Source organism: Saccostrea cucullata, unplaced genomic scaffold, assembly GCF_032062105.1.
Source record: "Saccostrea cucullata isolate Sc308-1 unplaced genomic scaffold, CSIRO_AGI_Scuc_v1 ctg1735, whole genome shotgun sequence".
NCBI lineage: Eukaryota > Metazoa > Mollusca > Bivalvia > Ostreida > Ostreidae > Saccostrea > Saccostrea cuccullata.
The window spans coordinates 29,407-55,145 of record NW_026924021.1 but is presented as its reverse complement, the minus strand read 5'-3'; the positions used below and the strand labels follow the sequence as shown (position 1 = coordinate 55,145).

The 25,739-nt window shown below is 32.7% G+C and overlaps 1 protein-coding gene and 1 long non-coding RNA gene across 5 annotated transcripts; both read left to right on the top strand.

Annotated features, from left to right (window-relative positions):
* The first annotated feature begins 1,572 nt into the window (after positions 1–1,572).
* On the top strand, positions 1,573–24,946 carry LOC134265505 (protein O-mannosyl-transferase TMTC3-like). 3 transcript variants are annotated; one of them, XM_062747721.1, is made up of 21 exons: positions 1,573–1,695; positions 6,226–6,496; positions 7,421–7,557; positions 8,078–8,159; positions 8,705–8,804; positions 9,561–9,676; positions 10,575–10,747; positions 11,087–11,339; positions 11,856–12,007; positions 12,313–12,396; positions 12,800–12,937; positions 13,630–13,754; positions 20,288–20,391; positions 20,746–20,828; positions 20,965–21,037; positions 21,181–21,267; positions 21,489–21,562; positions 21,838–21,958; positions 22,612–22,716; positions 23,553–23,567; positions 24,193–24,946. In XM_062747721.1, exons 2-21 carry the CDS (start codon positions 6,311–6,313, stop codon positions 24,544–24,546), a joined length of 2,562 nt encoding a protein of 853 aa, XP_062603705.1. In that variant the 5' UTR covers positions 1,573–1,695; positions 6,226–6,310; the 3' UTR covers positions 24,547–24,946. The 3 variants fall into 3 exon arrangements, with proteins under 3 accessions (XP_062603705.1, XP_062603708.1, XP_062603707.1); XM_062747723.1 differs by lacking the exon at positions 1,573–1,695 and adding an exon at positions 5,713–5,760; XM_062747724.1 differs by lacking the exon at positions 23,553–23,567 and having other exon boundaries at positions 1,575–1,695; positions 24,193–24,755.
* LOC134265497 (uncharacterized) lies at positions 13,984–19,300 on the top strand. 2 transcript variants are annotated; one of them, XR_009991763.1, is made up of 5 exons: positions 13,984–14,498; positions 14,727–14,938; positions 16,299–16,359; positions 16,535–16,601; positions 18,260–19,300. It is a non-coding gene; the product is annotated as an uncharacterized LOC134265497 (long non-coding RNA). The 2 variants fall into 2 exon arrangements; XR_009991762.1 differs by having other exon boundaries at positions 13,984–14,938.
* Positions 24,947–25,739: the final 793 nt, after the last annotated feature.

The following is a 25,739-nucleotide window of genomic DNA, read 5'->3' as shown; positions in this document are numbered from 1 at the left end:
AGGCCCCCAGTGGGTCCAGGGCAAAGCCCTGGTAGGGGTTCAGGGGGCGAACCCCCGGAAGCTCCTGGATTTTTGTGTATTTAAAGAGTAAACCCAGTCACAAGAACAGTGTGTACTTTTCATTTATTTTTGTTAAATTAAAAAGTGACATAAAGGCCCAGATGTTTGAATTATATTGCACTGAATGTTTCTCCTTGTATTGTATCATAATAAGACCGCGGAACATTAACTGGCAAAATTGGAAATATACATCTTACGTCATTTCTATCTGTTACAATCAAAACATTCAGTGATAGACAATAAAATGGGCGGGTACAATTCGACGCGGACGTTTGGAAAACAATGTCGGATTGAAATTGCAGATCGAAATTCATTTTCAATCCACCTCAGCTACGCTAGAAGGCACATTATTACTGATTGACCCAGAAGACAAATAATTTCAATTTTGGTACAGTTTGAATTTTTTTGTCCAGTGTTTTAAATAAATAAATATTTAAGGGACAAATATTTCATTTCTGTTTGGTAAATATATGTATATCTTTGTGTTGGTGGTGGTGGGGGGGGGGGGGGTTGAACGATTTTTAAATAAAGTTGTCCAACAGTTTTCAGTGAAAATAAGTATAAAACTCATGCACTCTTATAATCCTAGAAATAAAATATATTGTCATGTTAATTAAACCATGACTTGACTCGACAATTTTTTACCCCTCCCCCCTTCTAGAATCAAATATCTCCTGAAAAATAATCATTGTCTTTCGCGTTCTTAAAATTATAAGCTAAAACTCATATTAATGTGAACTTCAAACAATATGTATTTGGGAGTTGAAATATAGTTGATTTTTGGATCATACATTCACTCTTTGCTTTGAAAACAGCTGAGGTGGATTGAAAATGAATTTCGATCTGCAATTTCAATCCGATGTTTTCCAAACGTCCGCGTCGAATTGTACCCGCCCATTTCGTTGTCTATCACTGAATGTTTTGATTGTAACAGATAGAGATGACGTAAGCTGTATATTTCCAATTTTGCCAGTTATACATTCCACTATGAATAATAATAAACGATATACTTACTTACTAATCGTGATATTGGTTAACTATGTACCAAAGTACAGCATTATTTAAATCTAGTGATATCATACTTTGAAAATTTTAGGGGGGGTTCCACACCCCCCCCCCCCACACCCAACCCCCCCCCCCCCCACCCCCTTAAATCCGCTAGTGTAATTATCTTCTATTGTAAGTCCTAGTTTGATGCAACATATTTCAGCAACTTTTTATTTATTTAAAAGTTTTAGAAGGAAAACGAAAACAATATTGGGGATTATATGTACCGTGTGTTTTTCTCACTTCAAACGCCTGTATCCGTGTATCGTGTGTTTTTCTAACTTTCTTTCAAACACCAAATTATGTGGCAATACTGTATCGGTCTGATAAATTCATAATTCAATTAAAGTTTAAAATCTTAAGAAGCTGAAGTGAAATTCTAGAATTTTGCTCGAATGAACTTGAACATTTTTTTTATTTTTTAACATTGATTCCGGAGTTATGTACTCTATCGACAGAGGGATCTATGATTATGTGGCATGTATGATTTCCTGTTATTGAAACCGGTTTTAAACTTTTTTTGTGTCATGTTTCCAGCATGTTCAGCGTCAATTCTGATTTAAATCAAGATAATGCCATTAACGAAATGTAAGTTTGCAATTCACTAGGTTTGTATTAGTATGATAATTACATCTGGATTTTATTTTTGTCCTTGAAGTCAAGTTGTTACACGTTTTTGGTCAAGCGGTTTGCTGTTTCACTAGTGGGAGGCATTTGATTTTGAAGTCTGGTATTTTAGTGATATTTGTATTCAACAAATAAGGGATATCTAAATAACATCTACCTAAACAAGCACTTAGCAATTTGTTTGATAATCTCAGCGAGATGGGTAGAGACTGAATATTTGGTCTGACGTCAGACCAAATATTCAGTCTCTACCCATCTTGCTGAGATTACTTTATTTAGCTTTTTCAAGGTAAGTTTTCAAAAGTTTTTTTTTTATTAAAAAGAGACAAAAAGTTGCAATTAAATGACTATTGATATTTAAAATGGGGAGGCTTTAAAAAGCAATTCAAAGCATAGATAGTTTATACAGGTCCGGCACAATCTCTTGATTAAGCTACATATAGCATATGTATATGTATATAGCTTTAAAAAGCTATTCGAAATAGCTTGATAAAGCTATTTATATGCAATTTTTCACGAAAACGTTTTCTGAAAGAAATAAACAAAAAGTCGCAAATATTTGACTATTCATATATGTACAATGGACTATCAAAAAAACAACCTAAATCATAGAAAGTTCTAACATTGCTGCTGTTGAGTTCTTTTAATCAAAATAAGAATTCCCATTGTTTGAGTAACTGTGTGTGCGGTGAGGCGTGGGTAAGTATGATTGCTTCTCATTGTGCTGAACTGTTACTAATCAATTATCCTGTTGGCCATAACTGGCCTTTCTTATATTTTCATTCAAGAAATAACTGTGTGGTCACTCATCAATAGCCCCAAAACTGTTAAAACTTTGAGTTCAAAGTCTCTCAAGGAGACGTAATTTGGTGAGTGAATTTTACATGCATTGTATTCAGAAGAGTACAAAATTTATTGTTATACCTTTAAAAATGTGTTCCTATACAAATCTTTACAGAAAAAAAAACAACATTTTTAATGTTTTGCTGAGCGGGCATAAAAAAATTGATGTTGGACCGCTGAGTGAGATGTTGGACCGCTCGGAGAGATGTTGGACCGCTTACGTCACAGAAGGGGCGGAGCTTAATCTCATTTTCTTTCGTTGGTGTTAAACAGTGACAGATCTGATGTTACATTACGGAATATAGTACAAAATACATGTACCGGTATGTCAAAAAAAAAATGAAATGAAAGGTATAACAAAACATTTATTGACAGAGTTCTCGGGCAAAATGCGTTTTGTCGGACCCTCGAACCAAACTGTCTGCCTTCGGCCTAACGGCCTCAGGCAGACAGTTTGGTTCTTGGGTCCGACAAAACGCATGTTGCCCTCAAACTCAGTCAATAAATGTATAATATTTCCACTGCACCAAGGTGCGACTTTTTGCACATGTTGAAAAAATAACACATTTGAGAAAAAAGTCTGAGAAAATAGCTTAATCAAGCTATTCTGAATAGCTTAATAAAGCTATATAGCTAAATCAAGCTATATAGCTTAATCAAGAGATTGTGCCGGACCTGTTATACATTGCTGTGTTTGGACAATTTAGAGCAAAACATGTAATTCCATTGTTTGGCTATCTGACCATACTGTGAGGTGCGGCGCGTCGATTTACCCAAATGGACCCAAATGAACCCAAATGGACCAAAATGGCGACCCAAATGGACCCAAATGACGACCCAAAAGGACCCAAATGGCGATCCAAATGGACTTCTGTAGACTTTATATCAAAACTAGAATGTATCAATACACTAAAAATAAAATTATTTATTTTTGCACTTAGATAAAAAATATTGTTGAATATTCAGAATAAATGGAATAAATGCTGTTAAATGTGTCTTATGTTACAAACATTCAGATTATTGTATAGGAAAAAAATGCGTACTCTAAAGCGAATTATTTTAAAATATAACAGTTTACCAATCGGAAAATGTCACACAATTATATTCTTTTTGAGTAAATCAGGCACGTAGCAAGTTGGGGGGGGCTTGTTCCTTGTTCCCCATACAATTTTCCAGATATAACTTTTTTACTATATTGAAAATGTTCATCAAAAGGCCGGTCCCCCCCCCCCCCCCCCCCCCCCCCCCCCCACACACACACACATACACTTTCAAAAATGATGCTTCATCACTATAAATAATTAATTTATTAATTTTTATCACAATTAAGTCCATTTGGGTCGCCATTTGGGTCCATTTGGGTTCATTTGGGTCCATTTGGGTAAATCGACGCACCCGTGAGGTGCGGTGAGGCATGACTGAGTATGATTACTTCACATTGTGCTGAATAATTACCGACCTATTATTGTGTTAACCAGAACTGGACTTCTTTGTCATTTCATTCAAGGAGTAACTGTTCTAACTGTCATACATAGCCCCAAAACTTTCAGAACTTTGGTTGCAATTGCGCAGAAAAAGACATTTTTGCAAGAGGGATTTTTTCATGAGTTGTTTTCAGATGAGTTCAAAGTTGAAAATGATCATTGCATCAAAATGATATTGTCTGCACACCCTGAGAAAAATGCTTTTTAAGAGAAATAGATCAATGTGGTAGCTAAATAAAGCTACCTCAGGTAAGTAAATAAAGCTATGTAGGTAAATCAAGCTACGTAGCTAAATCTAGTGATTGTACCAGACCTGACAAGTAAAGCTTTGACTATCAGGTCCAGGAAAATCACTATATAGCTGAATCTACCTATATAGCTTTATTTACCTACATGATATAGCTTTATTAAGCTATTTCAGAGTAAATTTCTTTTTTATGAAAAGCAGAAAAAAGTCGCATAATGAGGCAATATTAGTTTTCAACTTTGAAATGGACTGAAAACAATTCACCAAAAACCCACTTATAAAAATGTTTCTCCTTTTGTGCAATTGCAATCAATGATCTATGTATAACAGTTAATCTGTGAGTAAGCAGATACTTTAACAAAGAAAAGCAGTTTTCGTCAACAAGATAATTGATTGGAATAATTAAGCTCAATGCAAGTCAATCACACTCACCACACTTCCAGCTATCCAAACAATAGAGAAGCAATTTTTGGTTTAAAAGTGTTTAAAAGAGGCAATGTTTTTACTAGCTATGCCCTAGGTTGTTTTTATCAAACCTTTTAAAAAAATATCAGCCATGATTTACATGTGACTTTTTGTCTGCTTTTCATAAAACAGAAACTTATTCCAAAATAGCTAAATAAAGCTATATCATATAGTTAAAAAAAAGCTATATACAGGTAAATTAAGTTATATACCTAAATATAGTGATTTTCCTGGACCTGGTGTATAGCAGTGTACAGGTCACATACACTTGATTCTGTAATATTTTTTATTAAACCTATTATTGTATAATGATAACACAAGGTATTCTACTCCAAGTTACCCCCTCCCCAGAATAGAATGGCACGCCAAATTCACAAAAATGAGCCAAACATAGTTTTACAGTTGATAAACTAGGTTTATTGGTTGTAAACTATAGTTTATCGTTTGTAAAATACTGTTTACGGACTGTAAACTATAGTTAACAACGTTTCTCTTTATTTTACATATGTTAACTATAGTTAACGTGATAATCTATGTTTCAGAACCGTAAACTATACAAGATAAACAATAACAGTTGTCCGATTGCCCGGGACAAATAAATCATCAGTTTGGGCAATTGAAACCATCGATGAACTTGTCCAATCAGGCAAGTGGATATCTCTGATAGAAACATTTTTTAAGATCTTACTTAAGGTTATAAACAACACAATGAATTGAACAGTTGATTTCCGCAAAAACAGGACACAGTTTTTGCATGTGGAATACATCAGAAGTGTTTCTGGATCATACCTGTACCTTTATTTACTAATTTAAAATCAGGTTCGTTATTCTGTTTTCTTTTGTAGTTTACAAAAAATTCACTCTCCGTCTGACAACTTTTTATGAAATATATATGATAAAATAGTGTATTAAATTGCATTAATTTTTTGCAGAATACAAAGAACACCAATTGTTCTCGATGCATGATGCATCTTGATTCAAAACATGGTAACTGTTTTCCTTTAAGTGTGACCTCAATATGGAAGGGGGGATTAAATTTTCTAGAAAAAAATGTAAGGAAATATTGCTGTTAAATTGTTAATTATAGTTCACGGTTTATCAACTGTGAAACATCAAAACGCCAATATAGGCCAAACTTAACACCCCACTGAAACAACCTGCTACATGGTATGGGTTAAATGTTATCTCTGAAACAAGTGCCTGTGATACAGGTCCATTAATACAATCACTGTGTACAGCAGGTCTAGCACAATTTCTTTATTTAGCTGTATATGTTTTTACAATTTCTGTTATGTGAAAGTGAGAAAATTGCAACTCATGTCCTTTTTTGCATTAGGATTGATTTCTACTTTCAATTTAAGAAAACGAAAATAATTATCAAATTATACAAAGTATGGAACAACATTCACCATTTAAAATAATTTTCTTTCACTCTGTCCTTTTTTTTTCTAGGTAAATTAACCACTCTAGCATGTAATCCACACATCTACATCTTCTCTACCCCTCAACTTTCTGAGATCTCTACAAATTCCTGAGGATGGAGACTCGAGTGATATACTCCGTGGTTGTCGTGGTGACTGTGGCGTTGTGCTACTACAAGGCCCTGGGGTGTGGCTTTGTTTTCGATGACATGTCGGCCATTGTGGAGAACAAGGACCTCAGACCACGGACTCCAGTAGTGAACCTCTTCTGGAACGACTTCTGGGGGACTCCTATGAGAATGGTACGTACGCAGACCGGATCTTTTATACCAATGATCCCCTTTTATGATGTCCTTAAAAAACATGGATAGTGGATACATGTAGTGGAAATATGATTATGTGATACTGATGATTCCGTATCTTAATAGCCTTAAAAACATGGATAGTGGAAACTTGATTATTCCCTATCATAATAACCTTACAAGACATGGATAGTGGAAACATGATCATGTGATACTGATGATTTCCTACATGTATCATGGTACCTTTAAAAGACCAAATATTACATAAATAATTTAGGAGTATTTACGATTTTCAGCTTATTTGCCGTCTGCTATTTTTTGAAACCACAGGAAGTCTTTCTATATACCTGTCAATTTATAACTATAATAATATGTTATGCAAAGAAATTTTGAGTACAAATATCAAATTTGACAGTCATCAGTTTATTAAAATTTGCATATAAACCTTTTACTGAAATGACTTGTAGGGGACTCCTCCAATGACAATGGTACTTGGGAACTTGATTATGTGATACTAATAATTCCCTATCATTAAAGATCTCAAAGACCCTTCAAAGACCAAATAGCTTAATTTTACATGTCCATCCTGTTAGAAGTCCACTCTCACCTGAGTATTATGTATCACATTTTAGAGTAAATCAAAGACACAGTTTTCATGGGGATCAGCTTTTTGGCCTGGCACAGAATAATTGAATTTTTATAATATGTTCACACACAGTGTGAGAAAATAATAAAAAATATGGTTCTTTTTTATATATGAAATATACATTTGCATATTCAAGATGGAGCTATAATTTTTTTTAGTCCATTTGCTTAATGAACATGCATGTTTATGTGTTAACTTATGTACCTATCTTGAGCTTTAATAACACTAATATTTATTAAGTTGAAATTGTCTCTCCTGTACTATTTTTGTTTTTCCAGGAGAAGAGTCACAAGTCGTACAGACCTCTGTGTGTTCTAACGTTTCGAATGAACTACGCAGTCAGTGAACTGGAACCAATGTCTTACCATCTAGTCAATGTCGTCCTCCATGCCATCATGTGTTTGTTGTTTATGAAGTAAGTTGTCCACAACACATACCATGGAATCTCCATTGTTCATGGGGAGTAAATGTTTGACAAGTTTACTGGTTCATCAGGACATAATTTTGTGGGTAAATTAAGGTTGTCTCCAAGACCCCTTGAGCAGGGAATATCCCCCTATAATGATGTTGGTTATTCTGGTATTACTCATGAACCCTCTTTTAGGAGAGGAGGCCCAAACCCCATCTTTCTTTACAATGTCCTCAGCTATTTCAATTCTTAAGAACAACTCTAATAAACTGTATATTTTATCAAGAAAGATAACTCTACTGTGCTCTATGAAAAATATATGTTTCAATGTTTGTGGGGATGTAAAATCATTAAGGGTTTACAATGATATCCACAAACATTGATCCCTCATGAACAACGATTCCCGAGGGTGTTGTAAAGCCGAATGTCAGTAACATGAACATTATATGCAATGTGTATTTATAGATATGGACATTTAGAAGTTATTTTTATCTATATATATCTAAATGTATCTTTGTTTTTTCAGAGTTTGTAACATGTTTTTGAGAGAGTTAACCAGTTTTATAGCAGCCCTGTTGTTTGCCGTTCATCCTATCCACACTGAAGCAGTAAGAAAACATTTCTAAAAAATCTTGTTGCAAATATAGTCACAAAAATTATATTTGGTCCAAAAATAACAATTAGTTACAGAAGTCAGAGAACAGTGTGAGAAAATTGCTCTTAACCTTGTACTAGAAATGATATAGACTGAGTACAGTAAAACTCAGTTATAACCAAGTCATGGGGACCAATACAATTACTTCACTATATCCGTAATTCGTTATATCCATATAAGGAATTCGTTAAATTTATATAGCTGTGGATCTAAAATAACTTGGCCATATCCGTGAATTCTCTATATCCGGGTTCGTACTAAACGAGTTTTGCTGTATTTTTAATCCAATTTATGATTTATTGATTTTCACAAAACTTCATCTGTTGGTAGTTTGTTACCATGATAGTTTAATGTTGAATCGATTCTCACAAAACTTTATGTGTAGTCAATTGTTTCATTGATTTATGTTGAATCGTTTTACACCAAACTTTATCTGTAGGTAGTTTGTCACCTCAGTTTTATGTTTGAATCGATTTTCACCAAACTTTATCTGTGTAGGTAACTGGAGTGGTGGGGCGAGCTGAGGCATTGTCTTCCATATTCTTTCTGGCAGCATTAATCACGTATTCCAACTGTACCTCATATCACGGCAAAATTAGTGAGTACTCCTCACATGTAGATTGATGGCAGTTTAAAAAGGTATAACAGAATCAAGTTTAAAATATTCTGTTTTTCTTCATATAACATATAGCGGGTTTTCTTGGCGGGTGTAAAATTTGGCGTTTTGCCTGTATGCTCAAAGGTATGCCAATAATTTTGGCTTAATTTATTTTAGCAGAGGCAGTGTTTCAACTCTTTACAAATGAACACTAAGAAGTGTTCTGAATATTTTAGTCATTAAATTTTTAGCGGGATACCATCAAGACACTAAGATAATTAAGCCAAAATTAGCACCATGCTAAAATAACCCGCTATACCGTAACGTGTAGTCAATTCTTGTAAAAATGAATTCAAACATTGTCTCTTGAAAAAGTTTTATTACACAGGAGACTGTATTTACATAATGAAGTTTTTTTCATTCTATCTGAATAAAAATTTATGATAGCTAGCATTCATTGAAAACTTCTACCATAAACCCAAGTCTTAAGAGAATTAAAATAATCATGGCATATAAACTTCAACCCACTGTTAGCAATGTGCAATGGATGATCAACATTTTAAATTTGTGATATGTAAAATTCATTCAATTATTTAGTTCACAGCATATTTTGAAACTTCAGGGCAATGAAAATCACTTTGCTGCGAGACTGCAATCATTATAAGTGTGTTTGCTGTGACCTTGTTTTATTGTAGCACATTATTAAAACTCTCTATCATTGTAAAACATCCAGTTATTATTTCACGTCTTTTTTAGAGTGGCCTCCCTTGATAGGAACCGTGGTACTGGTTACCATAGCGATGTTGTGTAAAGAACAAGGGATCACTGTTATTGGAGTGTGTTGTGTGTATGAAATATTTGTGGCTCAAAGAGTAAGTCAAAATTTGCCTTAGTTCACAAACAAAATAGATTGTCATATTAACCTGCCTAAGAGGAGGAAAAAAAATGAAAAAAAACAAACAATGGTTTTTCAGTACACTGTAAACCAACTATTACTTGCACCATTCTTTCGGGATTTGTCAGTTTGACATCAATCTGCAACGATTAATTTTTATGACTGGGGAGCCTCTTCTACAAATAAAAAGCATAATGGTATACAACTTTTTGTAAGATAGCATGCACAGCAGTTTTAGCAAGACTTGAAAACTTAACCTGTATTGAAGGCACTTATTATCACAGTTCATTCATTATTAACTATTAGCAGGGACCTATATACTAACGGGATAGGCAACTCCTTCATCGCCATGTTTATATACCCAAAACATCACGCACAACACTACAAGTTTTTCAATTTACGTTTATTCCCAATAAACAGGATGCTTTCTGATTATAATCATTTGTTCCTTTTATGTATTGGAATTGATTTATTGATAAATTTTAAAGCAAAATGATTTAATAATCCAAATATAAAGAAAACAAACACCGAAATCGGCGATTTCTCGGAAATATGGCCGATCGGGGCATGTGCTAATTTTGCATAAAACAAATTTACTACTAAGATAAGGAGTATAATACGTGCTTAAAACGAATCTTGAATGCTTTTTTGACAGATATTTAATTTAAAAGGATTTGATCTCAAATATGCGATAGCTTTAGAGATATAATTAATTAAATTTGACTTATGAAATCCTGCGACTTAAAAGATATTGCGAGACTTGCTGTAGTTGCCTATCCCATTAGTATATAGGTCCCTGCTATTTAATAAGGTAATTTGATGTCAATGTGTCCATGTTTTTCTGTTTCATTTTATTACATTTTATTCTCCAACAGGCATCATTCCAAGAGCTCTTAGCCATTTTGGGAAGCTTTATCCGAGGGAAGCCACACATTCCCTCCTGGTTAAGGAACTCCATTGTACGTGCCATATTTTTAGTTGGGACGACTGTCTGTTTACTGATGGCCAGAATTAAAGTTATGGGGGCCCAGCTTCCAGTGTTCACCAGGTAAAAAGGGAAATTGTTGCACATATGACTTCGAAATTCAAATTATATGTATATGGTAAAGCTTGATCAACAGAGTTGTTAAAATTCGAAATATCAAACATCTTGAATTGACGGAAAAGCATGTACGGTAATATATCTATCATGGCTTTTTAGATATCAGTGTAAAAATAATTTTTAGACTTTGTTGATGTTTGTATTAAAATGAAATGTTTTGACATTGGTTTAGGAAATAGAACACTTTGTGTATATAGCCGTCACATTATTTGATATAAATGAAAATAGGTTTATGAATACTTTAGGAATTTTGAAATTTAAACAAATTCTTGCCTCCAATTTCAGATATGATAACCCAGCTTCCATGGAGAACACTCCAGTAAGACAGCTGACTTATAACTACCTGCTGCCAATCAATGCTTGGCTCCTCCTCTTCCCCTCAGGGCTGTGTTGTGATTGGACGATGGGAACAATCCCAGTGATCAGTTCTATACTGGACCCCAGAAATCTTATAACTCTGGCATTTTATGCTGTTTTAGGGAAATTTATACTTTTTATGCTGCAAGGACAAGATAAGAGAAACAGGGCCATAATCATGGTAATATAATCTAAACTGCTTCATGAGTTTTTGTTTGACCAAGCTCATCAAAATTTTTACCAGACCAAGTCTAAATGTATCACTAAAGTCAATAATGATATAAAATTTCCTTTGGGTACAACAAACTTAAAAAAAAAATTTTAAGGATAGAGAAAACTGAAAAATTTGTCCTTTGAAAAACTTCCGATTATATCTTGAATGTACATTTGTAAAAACAACATTGAAATGAAAATTTAGAAAATAAATTTGTTCTGTATACATTTGTGGGTGTATGGATAAATGAGAAAAGTAGCCCCTAATGGAAGTTTGCTTTTTTCTATAATCGAACTTTCATTTTCAATTTTTAAATATGAGACACTGATCATTTCCTGAATCTTTGTTTAGCCATATAGTTAAGCATGTATGTACTTCTGATCAGCTGATGTATTCACAAACCACAAAAGTTAATCATTCATAACTTCTCCTACCTTTATAGTTTCTTGTAATGATTCTTGACCATTTGTTGTAACTTTCCAGAGTTTTTCTCTGCTGATCCTCCCGTTTATCCCCGCCTCTAACCTGTTTTTCCCCGTGGGGTTCGTGGTGGCGGAGCGGATCCTATACACCCCCAGTATGGGCTTCACCATGTTAGTGGCTCTAGGGCTACAGATTCTGATGGACAACAAACAGTAAGACCAGAGGGCTGTGTACTTATTTTATATTTAAAAGAAAATGATGAACTTTTGATTCTGAGCATCACACTGTAAATATGTATGAAAATTAAATGCATACATTACATGTATACATTATATGCATACGGGAAATACATTTACAGAAACTAGAATCTTGTATCAATGTCAGAAGGACTAGTTACCTCCCTTTGCAAAATTTGTCAACTCTTATAAAAATAAAAAAAAAATTGTCCCTACATCTTGTTGTATGTGAATATATCCAATCAATAATTTTATCTCCTTTTTAAATTTTTTCCCCCCAGGAATCTTAAGCCATTACTCTGGGCTATGTTGGGGATGCTTCTTTTTACCCACAGTCTGAAAACCTTCGTAAGGAATGGAGAATGGTAAGAAGTTAATATTACAATGTACATTTGTTTATTTCATTTTTTTAATTTTAGTACAGATCATTTACATTGTAACATTTTTTGTAAAAATATATCATAATAGAATTCATTAATTACAAATTTAAGTATGTTTTGAACTTATACCAATTTTATGTGGGATATCGATTTACATGTGCATATAGGTAAAAACATGCACAGATGTGCAAATTTTATAAAACATGCTGAGAATTGACAATATTAATGATGCATGTTACATAAACTATTTACTTTTAAAAAGCAAACTAATTGTTACTGAAATGGTGTTTTTTTTTTTCTTCATGAAAAAATTATTAATATGAATCAAGATATCCTATTGAAATCTGATTCAGATAAAATTTTAAAGTGTTTTATTTTATACTTGCAGGGAGTCCGAATACAGCATTTTCAGATCAGCATTAAAAGTCAACACCAAAAATGCCAAACTATTTAACAATGTGGGACATGCGTTAGAGAAGTATGAGAAATATTCGGAGGCCTTGGAGTACTTTGAGAAGGCTGTCAGGTTTGTAATGGGTGTCAGGTATTCCCTCCCAGCTTTTATGGAGGGAATGCAAAGGTGTCTCTTTGCTTCAAAGCATGAAAATAAATCAATTAATTCATATTTTCAAAGTCCAAATTTTTAATGAATTCTAGTAAAAAGCAAAATTTTCCAAATTATCAGTCACGCTACAGGAGTAAATTTTACTGTGAAATGCACTGAATGATCTTTCCTTAACCTATCACTCATCATCTTTATTAGGACTTGTGTTTTAAGTCCATGAAAGGAAAGTATTCTAGAGGATTATATTGAATAACTTCACGGAACTTGTGTAGAAAACATCTATATTAATAGGAATTCATATTTCCTCTTTTGATATATATACACATATGTTTGTTTTAAAAAATCACCTTTAACACAATACCGTGTAAGAAGAAATATTAGCGAGACGCAAATTTAGCAATTTATCCTTGAAAATTGCTTTTTTATTTTCAGCGAGATGTAATTTTAGCGATTTTAAAAAGCCCACTAAAGAACCTATTGCAAATAAAGCGCAATTAATTTTTAGGGATATTCAATTTGAGCAATCTTGGCACCCTCGCTAATAATGCCAAAATTAAATCCTCGCTAAAAACTCTGCTTATACGGCATAACATTTAATTTCAAACCATACAGAAGTTGTTACTTGAGCATGATTTCCTGTTGTCTTATTTCAGTGTTCAACATGATGACATTGGAGCCCACATCAACGTAGGAAGAACGTATAACAACATGAACATGTCCAAGGAAGCAGAGGCTGCCTACAAGAAAGCTCTTAGTTACTTCCCACAAATACAGCCCGGTAAATGTAACTTATTGTAAAATAGGCAGTGTAATTTTTCATTTAAAAAATTAATCTTAATTTCATGGGGTAAAAATCAGCTGAAGATTACCACTTGCCTGTTTGAATTTGAAATAATAACATCCTATTTTAAAATAAAATTAATAGAAATTTGATATGATTAAAAAAATTGAGAATTTTGTTTTCTTGTATGGAGTTCAATGTCAGAATTTAGTGGCAGACTTAACTTTAAGTACAGCTATTTATAAGAACCAGGCAGAAATGAAAATAAGTGATTCATGATAGTGATAGATTTTTCAAAAACTATCATATTTACATTAAGATACATCAAACTAAATACTTGATCACAGTTATAAATGGATTTCATGCATAGTTGATTAAAAAATGAATTCAATATATACTGAAACAGTCAACAATATCCATTGAAAGGTGTCTGTACGTGCAGGTGATTTTTTAAGAAGGCCCGCACTCTCCTTGAATGTGAATTATAAAATATTGAACATCTAGTATCAAAGAGTAAAAAACAATTAAAAAACCCATGGGTTATTTTAATTACGAATAGATATTGTGATTTTAAATTATGTAAAAACATGAAATTCTAGTTATCTCCCTTGGCACTCTTTAGTAAAACGAGTTGGAAAGAGTGTATTTAACTCTTCAGTTTAGAAGGGGAGGATTAAGAAATGTGTGTGATTTCATCTTCATTTTGGAAGTTTTGCCGGTTTTCATACGTCCAAGGGGCATGTAAGTCTAAAATTTTCATTAGAAAAATATAATCCTAGGATTAAAAAAAAAATAACTGCCTGCAATTTGCTTTTTTTTATCTGACAAAAACAAAATTTTATTTCCTAAACATGCTATGAGTTTGAGTGTTTTGATTTAGGCTAACTTGTTTAACAATAACATCAAAACTACTTAAATTCAGTTAATTTTGGGGAAAAAACATTTAATTTTGTACTGGAATTTGAACAGTAGCTCGCTGCTGGGGATTAGAGTATGATGAGTATCTCTCCTTTCCGTCGATACTCCCTTAGTACTGCAATATACACAGTTGACTGGAAGAAATCCTCGACCTCAGCATACATGAAGCCATAGCAAGAAGCAGTGAAAGCCACAGCAGAGATTGGATGGAGCATAATTTTTTCTATGTATCGGTGCCTCTATGGATGTCATATTTAGATCAGGTATTTAATACATAACACAGACAAATGTCTAAACAAAGGCAATATTGACTATTTTTTTTTCAAATTGAAAAAGGGGAAAGTCAGAAAAATTGATAGCAAACATACAGGCTGACTGCTAGTAAAAGTTATCAGTTCTGGTAAAAATCTACCAGCCTAGCTGAGAAAATAATTGTCTTTTGTAAAATTGATTTTTGAAACTTAATAAGAGGTACTGTGAGCAATGAGCAAATGATACCCCCCCCCCCCATATGAATATAATAGTGACCATAATTTGCTGTAGGAAAATATATTAATAATGCCATACTTTCGTACAATACCACTATTTTTTTGCATAATTTTACTCTTAAACACACAAAATCTCAGGAGCTTCTGGGGCTTTGCCCCCTGGACCCCCTTCATTCAAACTATGGTATGACTAAACATATGACTGTACTTTGGAACATCACTATCAAGACCCCTTGTCTGAACAAAGTTATCCACGCCCCCCCTCCCCCTCCCTTTTAATCACAAATCCTGTACTGCTCATGATACCATTAGTTGATTTGGAAGCGATTAATCAAATTATTAAATTTTAATTAATGAAAACTTTAAACAAGTCCAGCTGGGCATCAATATGTGCAAATTGGTAAGCCCACAGCAAAATTTGTGCGTCTCGGGTGGTCAGGCGCACTGTTATTTCAAACACTGTTTTCGGAATGGCCAATGGGTCCTTCTTAAACTAGTGAATATTTAATTAAGCCCTGAAAAAACTCAGATGTTATGGCAAAACCATAATTACTATTTTTCTTATTCATTTACTCAAAATTTAAAATTGTGCCCTTTCAAACTGTATATTTCCAAACTTATATGTGTATGATATTCTTCAAATGCATTTCCTTTTATTTGAATTATATATAAGGGTGGGGAGTCCTACAAAATTTAATTGACAAGCAAAACAACCAATAAAATACTGTTATGGTTTTATCAGTTGAAACGGTGGGAGGGGGGGGGGTAAAGCCATATAACCCTATCTGAATGGGGGAGGGGGGGCTTCCCAAATATTCCTACAAGCAAATATATACACACATAGAAAGAGAGAGATTTATAAATATGAGAGCACATACAATATGAATGGGTTTCTGCCAATGTTTTCGTCTAATTTATAGGTTTAAAACTTAAAAATAAAATTTGATCCTACAAAACTAGAACTCTTTTTCAATTTATAGCTAATAGTATGAATTCATGATGATATCACTAGTACATGGGGGAGGGGGGGGAGGTAAATAAATATTTATTATCAATAATTCAAAAGCTAAATTGTTATATAAATGTATGCATTCTCTTGTCATATAATGAATTTCATGATTTGTTATCATTTCAGATGCAGTCTGAGCCTTGTTCTGAATTTCAAAATCCCCTTTGACAACACCTACACAGCTGAGGTAATGTAAACTTAAAAATTGAGGACAACCGTCACCAAGAAAAGATTATCAATTCAACTAATGTTAGTGTTATATATACTTTATATTATTTATGTATCATTAGATAATTGGGTAATTTGTGTTGACAACTTGCAGTTTTTTTTAATTATCATTAAGAACATTCCTTTTCGTTTAGCAATCAAGGGCCTTCTGACTAAGGGTTGAATTATAGTGAACACTACAATTCAGAGACTTTGAAACAGGTATATATTTCTTCTGATCTTGATTCTCTGAATTTTTTAGCTCACCTGAGTTGAAGGCTCAAGTGATCTTTTCTGATCAAAGTTTGTCTTTTATCTGTCATTGTCATTCTTCAAGGGGAGAGAATTACAAAATTAATAGCATTACTGATATCTTCTCAAAAACCAATGGCCCAGGAAATATGAAACTTATGTGGAACCATTGTCGGGTAGTGTAGATTCAAATTTTTCAAATCATGAACCCCATGTGTAGGACGGGGCCACAATGGATGATCAGAGTTTAACATAGGAATATATAAAAAAAAATATTTTAAAATCTTTTTCTCGGATACAGCAAGCCTTGATTGGTAATATTTATATGAATAGAGAAAAAATCCTTTAAAAATATTCTTCCAAAGAACAGAAAAGCCAGTAAGTTATATATACATATGGAAGCATTTTCTTGTAGTGTAGATTTGTTCAAATCATGACCCCCCCCCCCCCAGGCATAAGGTGGGGCTACAATAAAAGTGTTCAAACTTGTAGGGAAAAACTCACAGTTAGTCAAAAATAAGTACCCTGTAAGCATCCTTAGTGTAGATTCAGTTATGTTCAATCATCTCTCTCTCTCCCTTACAGGGAGAGGTCAGGACCACATTTGCTTTTAAGCTTTTCAATACAAAGCTGATTTTTGATTTTTATCCAAGCCAGGTGAGTGATGTGGCCCTGGGTCTCTTGTTAAATCATTTATCTACACATATATGTACAGTACAACTCGGTTATAACAAACTAGGACCTGTAAAAGTACTTCGCTATATAATTCGTTATATCCATATTTGTAATTTTGTAATATTTATATAGTTGGGGATCCAAGAAGACTTCTGTGAATTCACAATGTCCGTGTTTGTACTAAACAAGTTTTACTGCAGTTACATGTATGTGGAAGCCAAAAAGGAGTAAAAGAATTATTATTGTATGTCATCTTCATTATTTTGTTCAATCCATACAAATGTTTCTTTGAATATTGGAAACTAAAATCAGTAGAAAGTTAGAAATTAAAATTTATAAAATGCAGCATATCTAAACAGAACTTTTGTCGTTGAAAAAAAAAAACCTTTTCAGATGAGCAAGGCTGTAATTGTTATACTAATATTCAGAATCAAATACCGGTAACAGCTAACTACTTGAGGCAAGGATAGGGTGAGGGTTAAAGAAGGGGTTACATCACTTGAAAATTTAGAGAAGAATTGTAGAGCTGAGGTTTTTCTCCAGAACCACAGGGCCAATTTTTACCAAACTTGGCAGGGCTAAGACCCCTTACAAGGGGTGATAATCAGGAAAAGAGAAAAAATAGGGAGCCACTGGGTCAGAAAAGCTGAAACTTGTGTTAAAGCATCCAGGGATTAAGTGTAGATTCTAAATTGTTTAAATCATGTCCCCTTCCACCTAAGAATAGACCTAAACCACAATAGGTATTACAAGTAGGAAAATCTGGTGTAGAACAGCATGACCAGTTACTCTGGTTAGTATTATGGACCATGGCCTTCTTGTATTCATGATCATGATCATAGAGAAAACAAACCATAGCTACTCTCCTCCTTCAACAGCAACAAGAAAAAATTGCTTTACGGAATGTCTATTTTCATTAACAAAGTTCAAATTTTGAATTATATTTTTTCCAGATTGATGAATGAACCACATGCATTATGTCAGATGAATCTAGCTGGACTTGGAGCACCTTTTTAGCAGCCAGGACACATAGATGTACCTATACAGTTGATACAGATAATCTCAACGGCACATTTCTAAATGATGGCCAAAAAAATCTAATAAAGACACTGTCAGTTTAAAACTTTTTGAAAGAAATCCAGACCAGAAACAAAGGACATTGATTTTCAAGCTCCTCCAAATGTAAAAGGGGTTTTATTGAAACCAAGACCAGGATACACCCAAGGATATTTAATATTACAACCCTTCAACATAAAATTTTGAATTTTAGTTTGCCTATCTAGTCAAGAACATGGATTTTTTGACATTTGATACACTTTACATGTATAATGTTATATTGACATTTTTTCAAGATTTCTTTACTGTAAACTATTTATTTCAGCAAAAAGTACATTTACAGATGATTTTTCAAAAATTGCTTTAAAAATACAATTGAAATATTTAGATCATGTCTCATAAATGGTTAATCACAGTTACCACAGAAACCAAATATTTGTTTTAAAGAAGTTAGGTACAAAAAAATGTGTCTTTCAGTATTTTAGCTAATGGCAGTTTTCTTCATACAAGCTAATCACATTGACTAAATTGTATAGGCAAATACAATATTTTTGGAGATGCTGTCATGGTAACCAGATACAAATCACAAAAGCATATTTAAAAAAATATATTTTCATGCATTTACAATAAACTGTGAAAATAATACATGTATGTTAGTCAATAGTTATTTTATATTTTATGGAGATTTTGTAAAGTTAATTTATTTAAAAAAGCATTTCCAGGATAATTTGTTGCCATGGTTACAAAAATTTATGAGAAATACACTGGTTTTATCTAATATTTGCAAGGTTTAGGAGAACATTTTCTATCTTATATTATCAATTTTTTTGTGCTTGTGGTATTTTTTCCACAACATACTCTGAAAATGATGTATTTTGGTATTTTCTTGAAAAATGATTTTTTGTGATATTCTGTTGCCATGGTTACAGAATTTTTTTGAAAAACGAATGGGTTTTGTTTTGTTTTATTAGAATTAATAGGATTGTGGTCTTTCTATCCCATGCTTTCAGTTTTCTTTAACATGTGGGATTTTTTCTAACTATGCTCCTAAAAATGGGTATTATTGTGAAAAATGAATTTTTGTGACATTTCGTTGCCATGGTAACAGAATATTATTTAAAAACCCATGGGTTTTATTTAATTTTATTGAAATTAAGAAAGTGCTCTTTCTATTCCACATGATCAGATTTCTTTAACATGTGGGATTTTTTCTTACTATGCTCCTAAAAACGGTTATTATTGTGAAAAATGAATTTTTGTGACATTTCGTTGCCATGGTAACAGAATATTTTTAAAAAACCCATGGGTTTTATTTAATTTTATTAAAATTAAGAATGTGCTCTTTCTATCCCATGTTATCAGATTTCTTTAACATGCGGGCCTTTTTCTTAATATGCTTCTAAAATATGTTGGATTTGAAGAAATATTGTGAAAAGTGAATTTTATGAAATGACCTATGTTAAACTGAAATTCAGCACCTTTAATAAATCCTGTATAATTTTATCCTTATGGTAATCATTTATCATTTTGTATGTACTTCTCAGGAAAAAAAGATTTATTTATGGTACTATCATCAAAAAAACTCTTTTCCTGTGTTCAATAATAGCTAAATTCACATTTTTGTGAATTTTTTGCTTGGTTGCCATGTGCATTTACATGGTGCATTATTTCCATGGCAACAAAGGCTGGCCAAAAAAATTATGTTGTCCAATGATGTTCCCTTGGTCCATGAAGCAACATATATAAATTTTGTAAAGATCTGAAATGGTCATGAATCACCCCCTGCCTGGTTCTTACAAATAGCTGTACTTAACATCTTTTTTGATAAGGAATGAATATGATAGAGGGTGAGCTGTATATTTATCAGATAGTATTTCTTAATTTCATGAAAGGCTTTATAAATTTTTTTTCACTTGTTTTTGAAGGCAAAAGTTACCAGGCTCGCATTGCTCCAAATCACCTGAATGTTTATCTCAACCTGGCATCTCTTGTCAGCAAAGACCCCACCAGACTGCTAGAGGCTGATAAGGTACACATTCTATATGTAGATATTAGATAGTGAAACAACTATATCTTATCCTTAAATTTTTATTGACTCAGGAATTCTAGGTTCTTTTCAATTCAAGTTTGGTCACAGAGCATAGTTTCAAAATATGAAATGATATATTGACTTAAGGTAAAGTTTCATGGTCACATATTTTCATTTGAAAATGCATTATGAACTTTGCTGATTGATAGAGTATATTGTATAAATTGTACCTAACACTTCAAAGAATTTTAATTTGATAGCTAGAAGCAATATGCAACTACGTTTCTTTATATAAGCAAAATTTTCAAAAGTTCTTGGAAATCAAAAAGTAATAATTTGTAATCTTTTTCACAGTACCTGAAGACAGCTGTTAGTATGAGACCAGACTACATACAAGGATACATAAACCGGGGGGACATCCTAGTCAAACTGGGACAGTAAGTAATGAAATGGTGAAAACGCTTCCTTATTGAACTGAACAAAAATGTGACAAAGGAGGGTATACAATATTTATGTTCTAATTTAATTATTAAATAATGTTCAAATCTGGATGAAAGCTTTCGTATTTGACAGGAAAGAGGAGGCATTAGAAGTGTATAACATTGCCCTGAAGTATGAACCTGACAATGCAGATGTTCATTATAATGTAAATATGGCAACTTGTTTCTGTGTCTTTGATCTGTTAAGCTTTGATATTCACTGATAAGTGATGTGTACATGCACATTTCTTTCAAATCAATACTAGTTGATATCTAATGTGTACATGTTTGTTCCTTTGCTCTCTGTCAGATTGGAGTGGTTTTACTGGAGCTAGGACGACCAGAGGAGGCTAGGAAGAGTTTTGAAACGGCTCTTCTCCATGAACCAGACCATGAGGTGTGCAAAACTTTTTATTACCAATCTCTTCTTTTTCATGCATTGCATACTGTATTTATATGCATGTTTATGTTCTATATTTGTAGAAGTCTTGTAGATAAGTTTAATTGGTGCAAAATTTTATGTTTATGTGGCAATTCATAAATATCTTGCTGTTAGAGTCATAGAAATTTTTGGTCATAGACAAAAACAATTATTCATTTTTTTTCCTATCATTTCAGCAATCACTGTACAACTCTGCCATAATGATTCAGGAGTCTGGAGAACCGAGACAGTGGCCTGAGGCCATTAGAAGGTATCTGTATTGACAGGCTTCTTATTCTGCACTGATGTAATACCATTAAATAGATACAATATTTTCTTTTGGGGGGGGGTATTCTAACCTTTATCAGAATTAGCAGAACTTTTGTTTTGCTTGTAAATATATGTTCCAAATATAAAACTTTGCTGTGATTATTTCTGTTTATTGGTGTATGTATGATTAGAGTGGTTTAAAATAAAATTGGATCATTCTTTAATTATTTACTTCAAACAAGTGTAATATTTTAACTGACTTTTTTTATTGTGCAGACTTTCAAAACTAATTAAGAAGGATCCTAAGGAGCCCAAGTACTATTTTACCCTGGGGATGATTCACATGGACATGAAGGACTACCTCGAGGCGGAGAGGGACTTCAAGAACTGCATCAAGGTTAGAGAGTTTATTTCAGCATACTATTAAAATTATTTTTATGCAGTTAGGGTAATCTCCCTTTGATTTGATCTCAATTTGACTGAATTTATGGTACACTATACATTCTTTATAAATTCAAATGTTCTAAATGTTATCTTTAGTTAGCTAAGTACACAGTTGCATACTTATAGAAGTTTGTAGCAATTTTTTTTATTTGTTTGATAAATGAAAGGATGTATGTTGACATTGACCAAATTGTAGATTTTAATGCAAAACTTTCTTAACTGATGTACATTAGTTATAAGGAGCTCAGAGACAAAAAGTCGTTAGATCTTTTGGGTTTTTTTTTCTCATAATTTTGCTTATCCCTGTCATTTGAAGACCTTTCTCCACTCTTACGTGTATAGCAGACACCTGTATTTGACTTCTATATCAGTGAGAACTTTAGAAATTTAAAATAAATTATTATACTGAAAAATACAATAAAACTATCAATGCATCTGTGGCGGTCAGTCGGGTTCCATCGTCGGTGGTTAGATAGTTCAGTCAGTAGACTGAGTAGAGCATCTGACTGGAGATTTACGGGGCTTGGGTTTAAAGCCAGGTCTGGTCCGCCACATTTTTCTTCTCTCCCGTTACACATTAATTGTTTCTTTTTTTGTTCATTTCAGTTTGACCCCTTCTTCAGGAGTGCTTTGTTTAACCTGGCTCTGATGTTGAACAACAACTTAAACCGACCACTAGACGCCATTCCTTACCTGGAAACTCTCATTGAGGTAAGGAGAGATTAAGGAGTGATTATTAGTTTATTTATTGATTCAGTGAATGTAACAAATTGCCTATGCAGTATTTCACTATGATTGATTAAAGAAAAATCAGTTAATGAGTAAGGGAACAGAACAGATTGCTTCTGCAGCATATAGGTACATCATTTCACTACACAGTAAAACTCGGTTATAGCGAAGTCCTTAGGACCTATGAATTTAATTCGCTATATCCGTAATTCATTATATCCGTATAACGAATTCGTACAACCATTATTATAATAGCGAATTCGCAATATGCATGCTTTCCTTCAATTATTACTACTAAATATGTTAGGGAAGCAAATATTACTAAACATATCTTCAATAACTAAGGTTTTATTATGAATTGAATTTTATATTCAAATGCTAAAAGGAAATAAGGTTAGATCAGTTTTTCAATTTTTTAATAACCTCTGAGAGTTCATTATAAAAGATGTAAATATCATCATAACTAACTTCAACGGGACTCAAAATCAGTTCGCCATATCCAAAAATTCGTTATATCAGAGTTCGTTATAACAGTAAAATTTTACAAAGATTTGTTAATAATTTTGTTGGGGACCCACAAAAACTTCGTTATATCCATGAATTCGCTATATCCGTGTTCGTACTAAATGAGTTTTACTGTAATTGCCTAAGTAAATACTTAAATCTTTTTTATACATGTCGTATCAAAATGACCCTTTAATCAGAAATACTATAGCGGATAAGGTCTGGTAAGCTTTCTGAATTTCAATTTTATTACATAATTAAAAAAAAAGACTATAGTATACAATCTACATCCTGCTTCATTTAATTTTATGTAGAATGAGCACTTCAAGGTATAAAGCTAATGTTGTTCTTAATTGTATAGATACATGTATCTACTATCATGATAAATATAGAGAATTTATGTACATGTATGTATGCTTGTGTAAGTTACATGTATAAGAATTAATGATAATAAGCTTTGTTCTGCTTTATAGTGATCTTTTTTCATCAAATTCTGAGTCTATAACAGTGTGCATAACCATATACATGATGTAACCAGTATGGAAATTAATTTTGCGATACTTTACAAGACATTTCTTGAGTTGCTTCTTACTATTGCATTAAATACATGTATTGCCTGATTTGCATTCAAACCCTGGTTTTGACATAAATAAATGACAAAAGTTGAATGATTAATTGTGTGTTTCTTCCAAACATCAGTATTTTTTAATAGTGTAACAAGAGGGACTTTCCATTTTTAACATTCCAAGCTTTAATGTTCAGTTACTTGAATAAAAACTGATGTTGCATGTATGAGAAAATCACATAATTAATATTTGGAAATAAAATTTCATAGCATTTGGTAAAAATTTTTTAAAATATTAATTAAAATAATTGATCTCCAGGATCGAAACTTTATCTTTTACCCATTTCAAAATTATTCAGGTTTTATTAATTTGATTAATTTCATTGCAGCATTACCCAGAGCATACCAAAGCCTTACTTCTGATGGGAGACATTAATGTGAATGCCCTCAAAAAGCTTGACGAAGCAGAGAAGAACTTTGCCCGGGTGGTGCAGCTGGAGCCCAAAAATGTGCAGGCCCACCACAATTTGTGTGTGGTGTACGTGGAGCGCGGCGACCTGATCCGTGCGGAGAAATGTCTGATGGCAGTCCACAACATGGCTCCCACGGAACAGTACATCATTAATCACCTCAATATCGTCAGGACCAAACTTAACGAACTGATTAAAAAACGACAGGAGGAGATGAAGAATCAAAAACCAGGCCAACCTCTAAAAGGCCAACCTCCAGCAAACAAACCATAGCTCGCATACATTTACATGCATAGTCCCAGAGGTTGATGAATAGATTTTGAACTTTTTTTATTTTAGTTTTGTTAATGACTCACATGTGTGGCAAAAGTATAGTATATTTTAGAAATCTGAGGGCTTATTCATGTGAAAATGTTCAGAGTGCTTAGTTTATAATTCGAAGAAGTCCTTAAAGTATACAGTACATGTATAAAGTATTATATGAAAAAAAAATTGTATCAATTTATTTGCACATTTGTAATATGAATTAATTCACTTCTGCCTGAAATGAAAAAAATGAGAAGAAAAAGGAATAATTTAGATGTCTGATCTCTGACAATTACTCTTTTAAAAAAATTGATAATTGGTTTACTTAAAAAAAATTATATATTAAAATCTGAAACTTTAATACAGACTGAGGCGTATAAACATAGATTATGCTTCTTAAAAGTTTTATTCACTATTTTCTCCATTTGTTGCCTTTGGCCTGTTTTTTTCTCTTTTTATATGCTGGCCATTTTGATATTTTTTACTTAAACTAATCAGGTCAAAAGAAGAGGATTTATGTTTTGAATTTTTGCAATTGTATCTTTACAAATTTGAATTGCAAAGTACCTGAAAAATGCTTGTTATGAATATTTTAGAGTATATACTTGTTTCATTTATGTTTATACATAGTGCTGCTTTATTCACAGAGATTAATAGATAAATATGAGATTTAGTTATAGTATTTTGGTATTAGCATTTTTTTTTAGGTTTTTTTGCCTGGGCTTGATATTTTAGCAGTGTGGTTGTCTTTATTTACAAGATTTAGATGGTTTTGTTTACATCATGAAGATGTAGATGATATATTGTGTGTATGTTCTATCATTTGGTTGTGACTATTAGGTATCAGAAATCATGATATTTGAAAGTTATTGCTCAAATTTTTCACATGTACAAGACAACTCATATCTAAGTACCATACATGTATTTATATCATGCATTTTTTCATCATCTTGCTATTTATTGTTTTATTTTTTTTTTTTTTTTAGATATTAACATAATTTGTTTGATTTGCTGTTATGCAGAGCTTGAAATTTACCTTTATAGCTTGAGTACTAGACCAAAATAATAGAAATTAGATGTTTCAGATCTTCTATTGCTTCTCAAATATCAGTTTATTGTGAGATGTTCATTTAGATGCCTAGCATTATGATTGATATTAA

What these genes read in the sequence shown, in the direction of transcription:
- LOC134265505 (XM_062747721.1), top strand. Translation starts at nt 6,311, where the DNA reads ATGGAGACTCGAGTGATATACTCCGTGGTTGTCGTGGTGACTGTGGCG. An exon ending in CTCATATCACGGCAAAATTA is followed by an intron (nt 8,805 to 9,560) that starts GTGAGTACTCCT and finishes CGTCTTTTTTAG; the next exon opens with AGTGGCCTCCCTTGATAGGA. An exon ending in ATCCTAGTCAAACTGGGACA is followed by an intron (nt 20,829 to 20,964) that starts GTAAGTAATGAA and finishes CGTATTTGACAG; the next exon opens with GAAAGAGGAGGCATTAGAAG.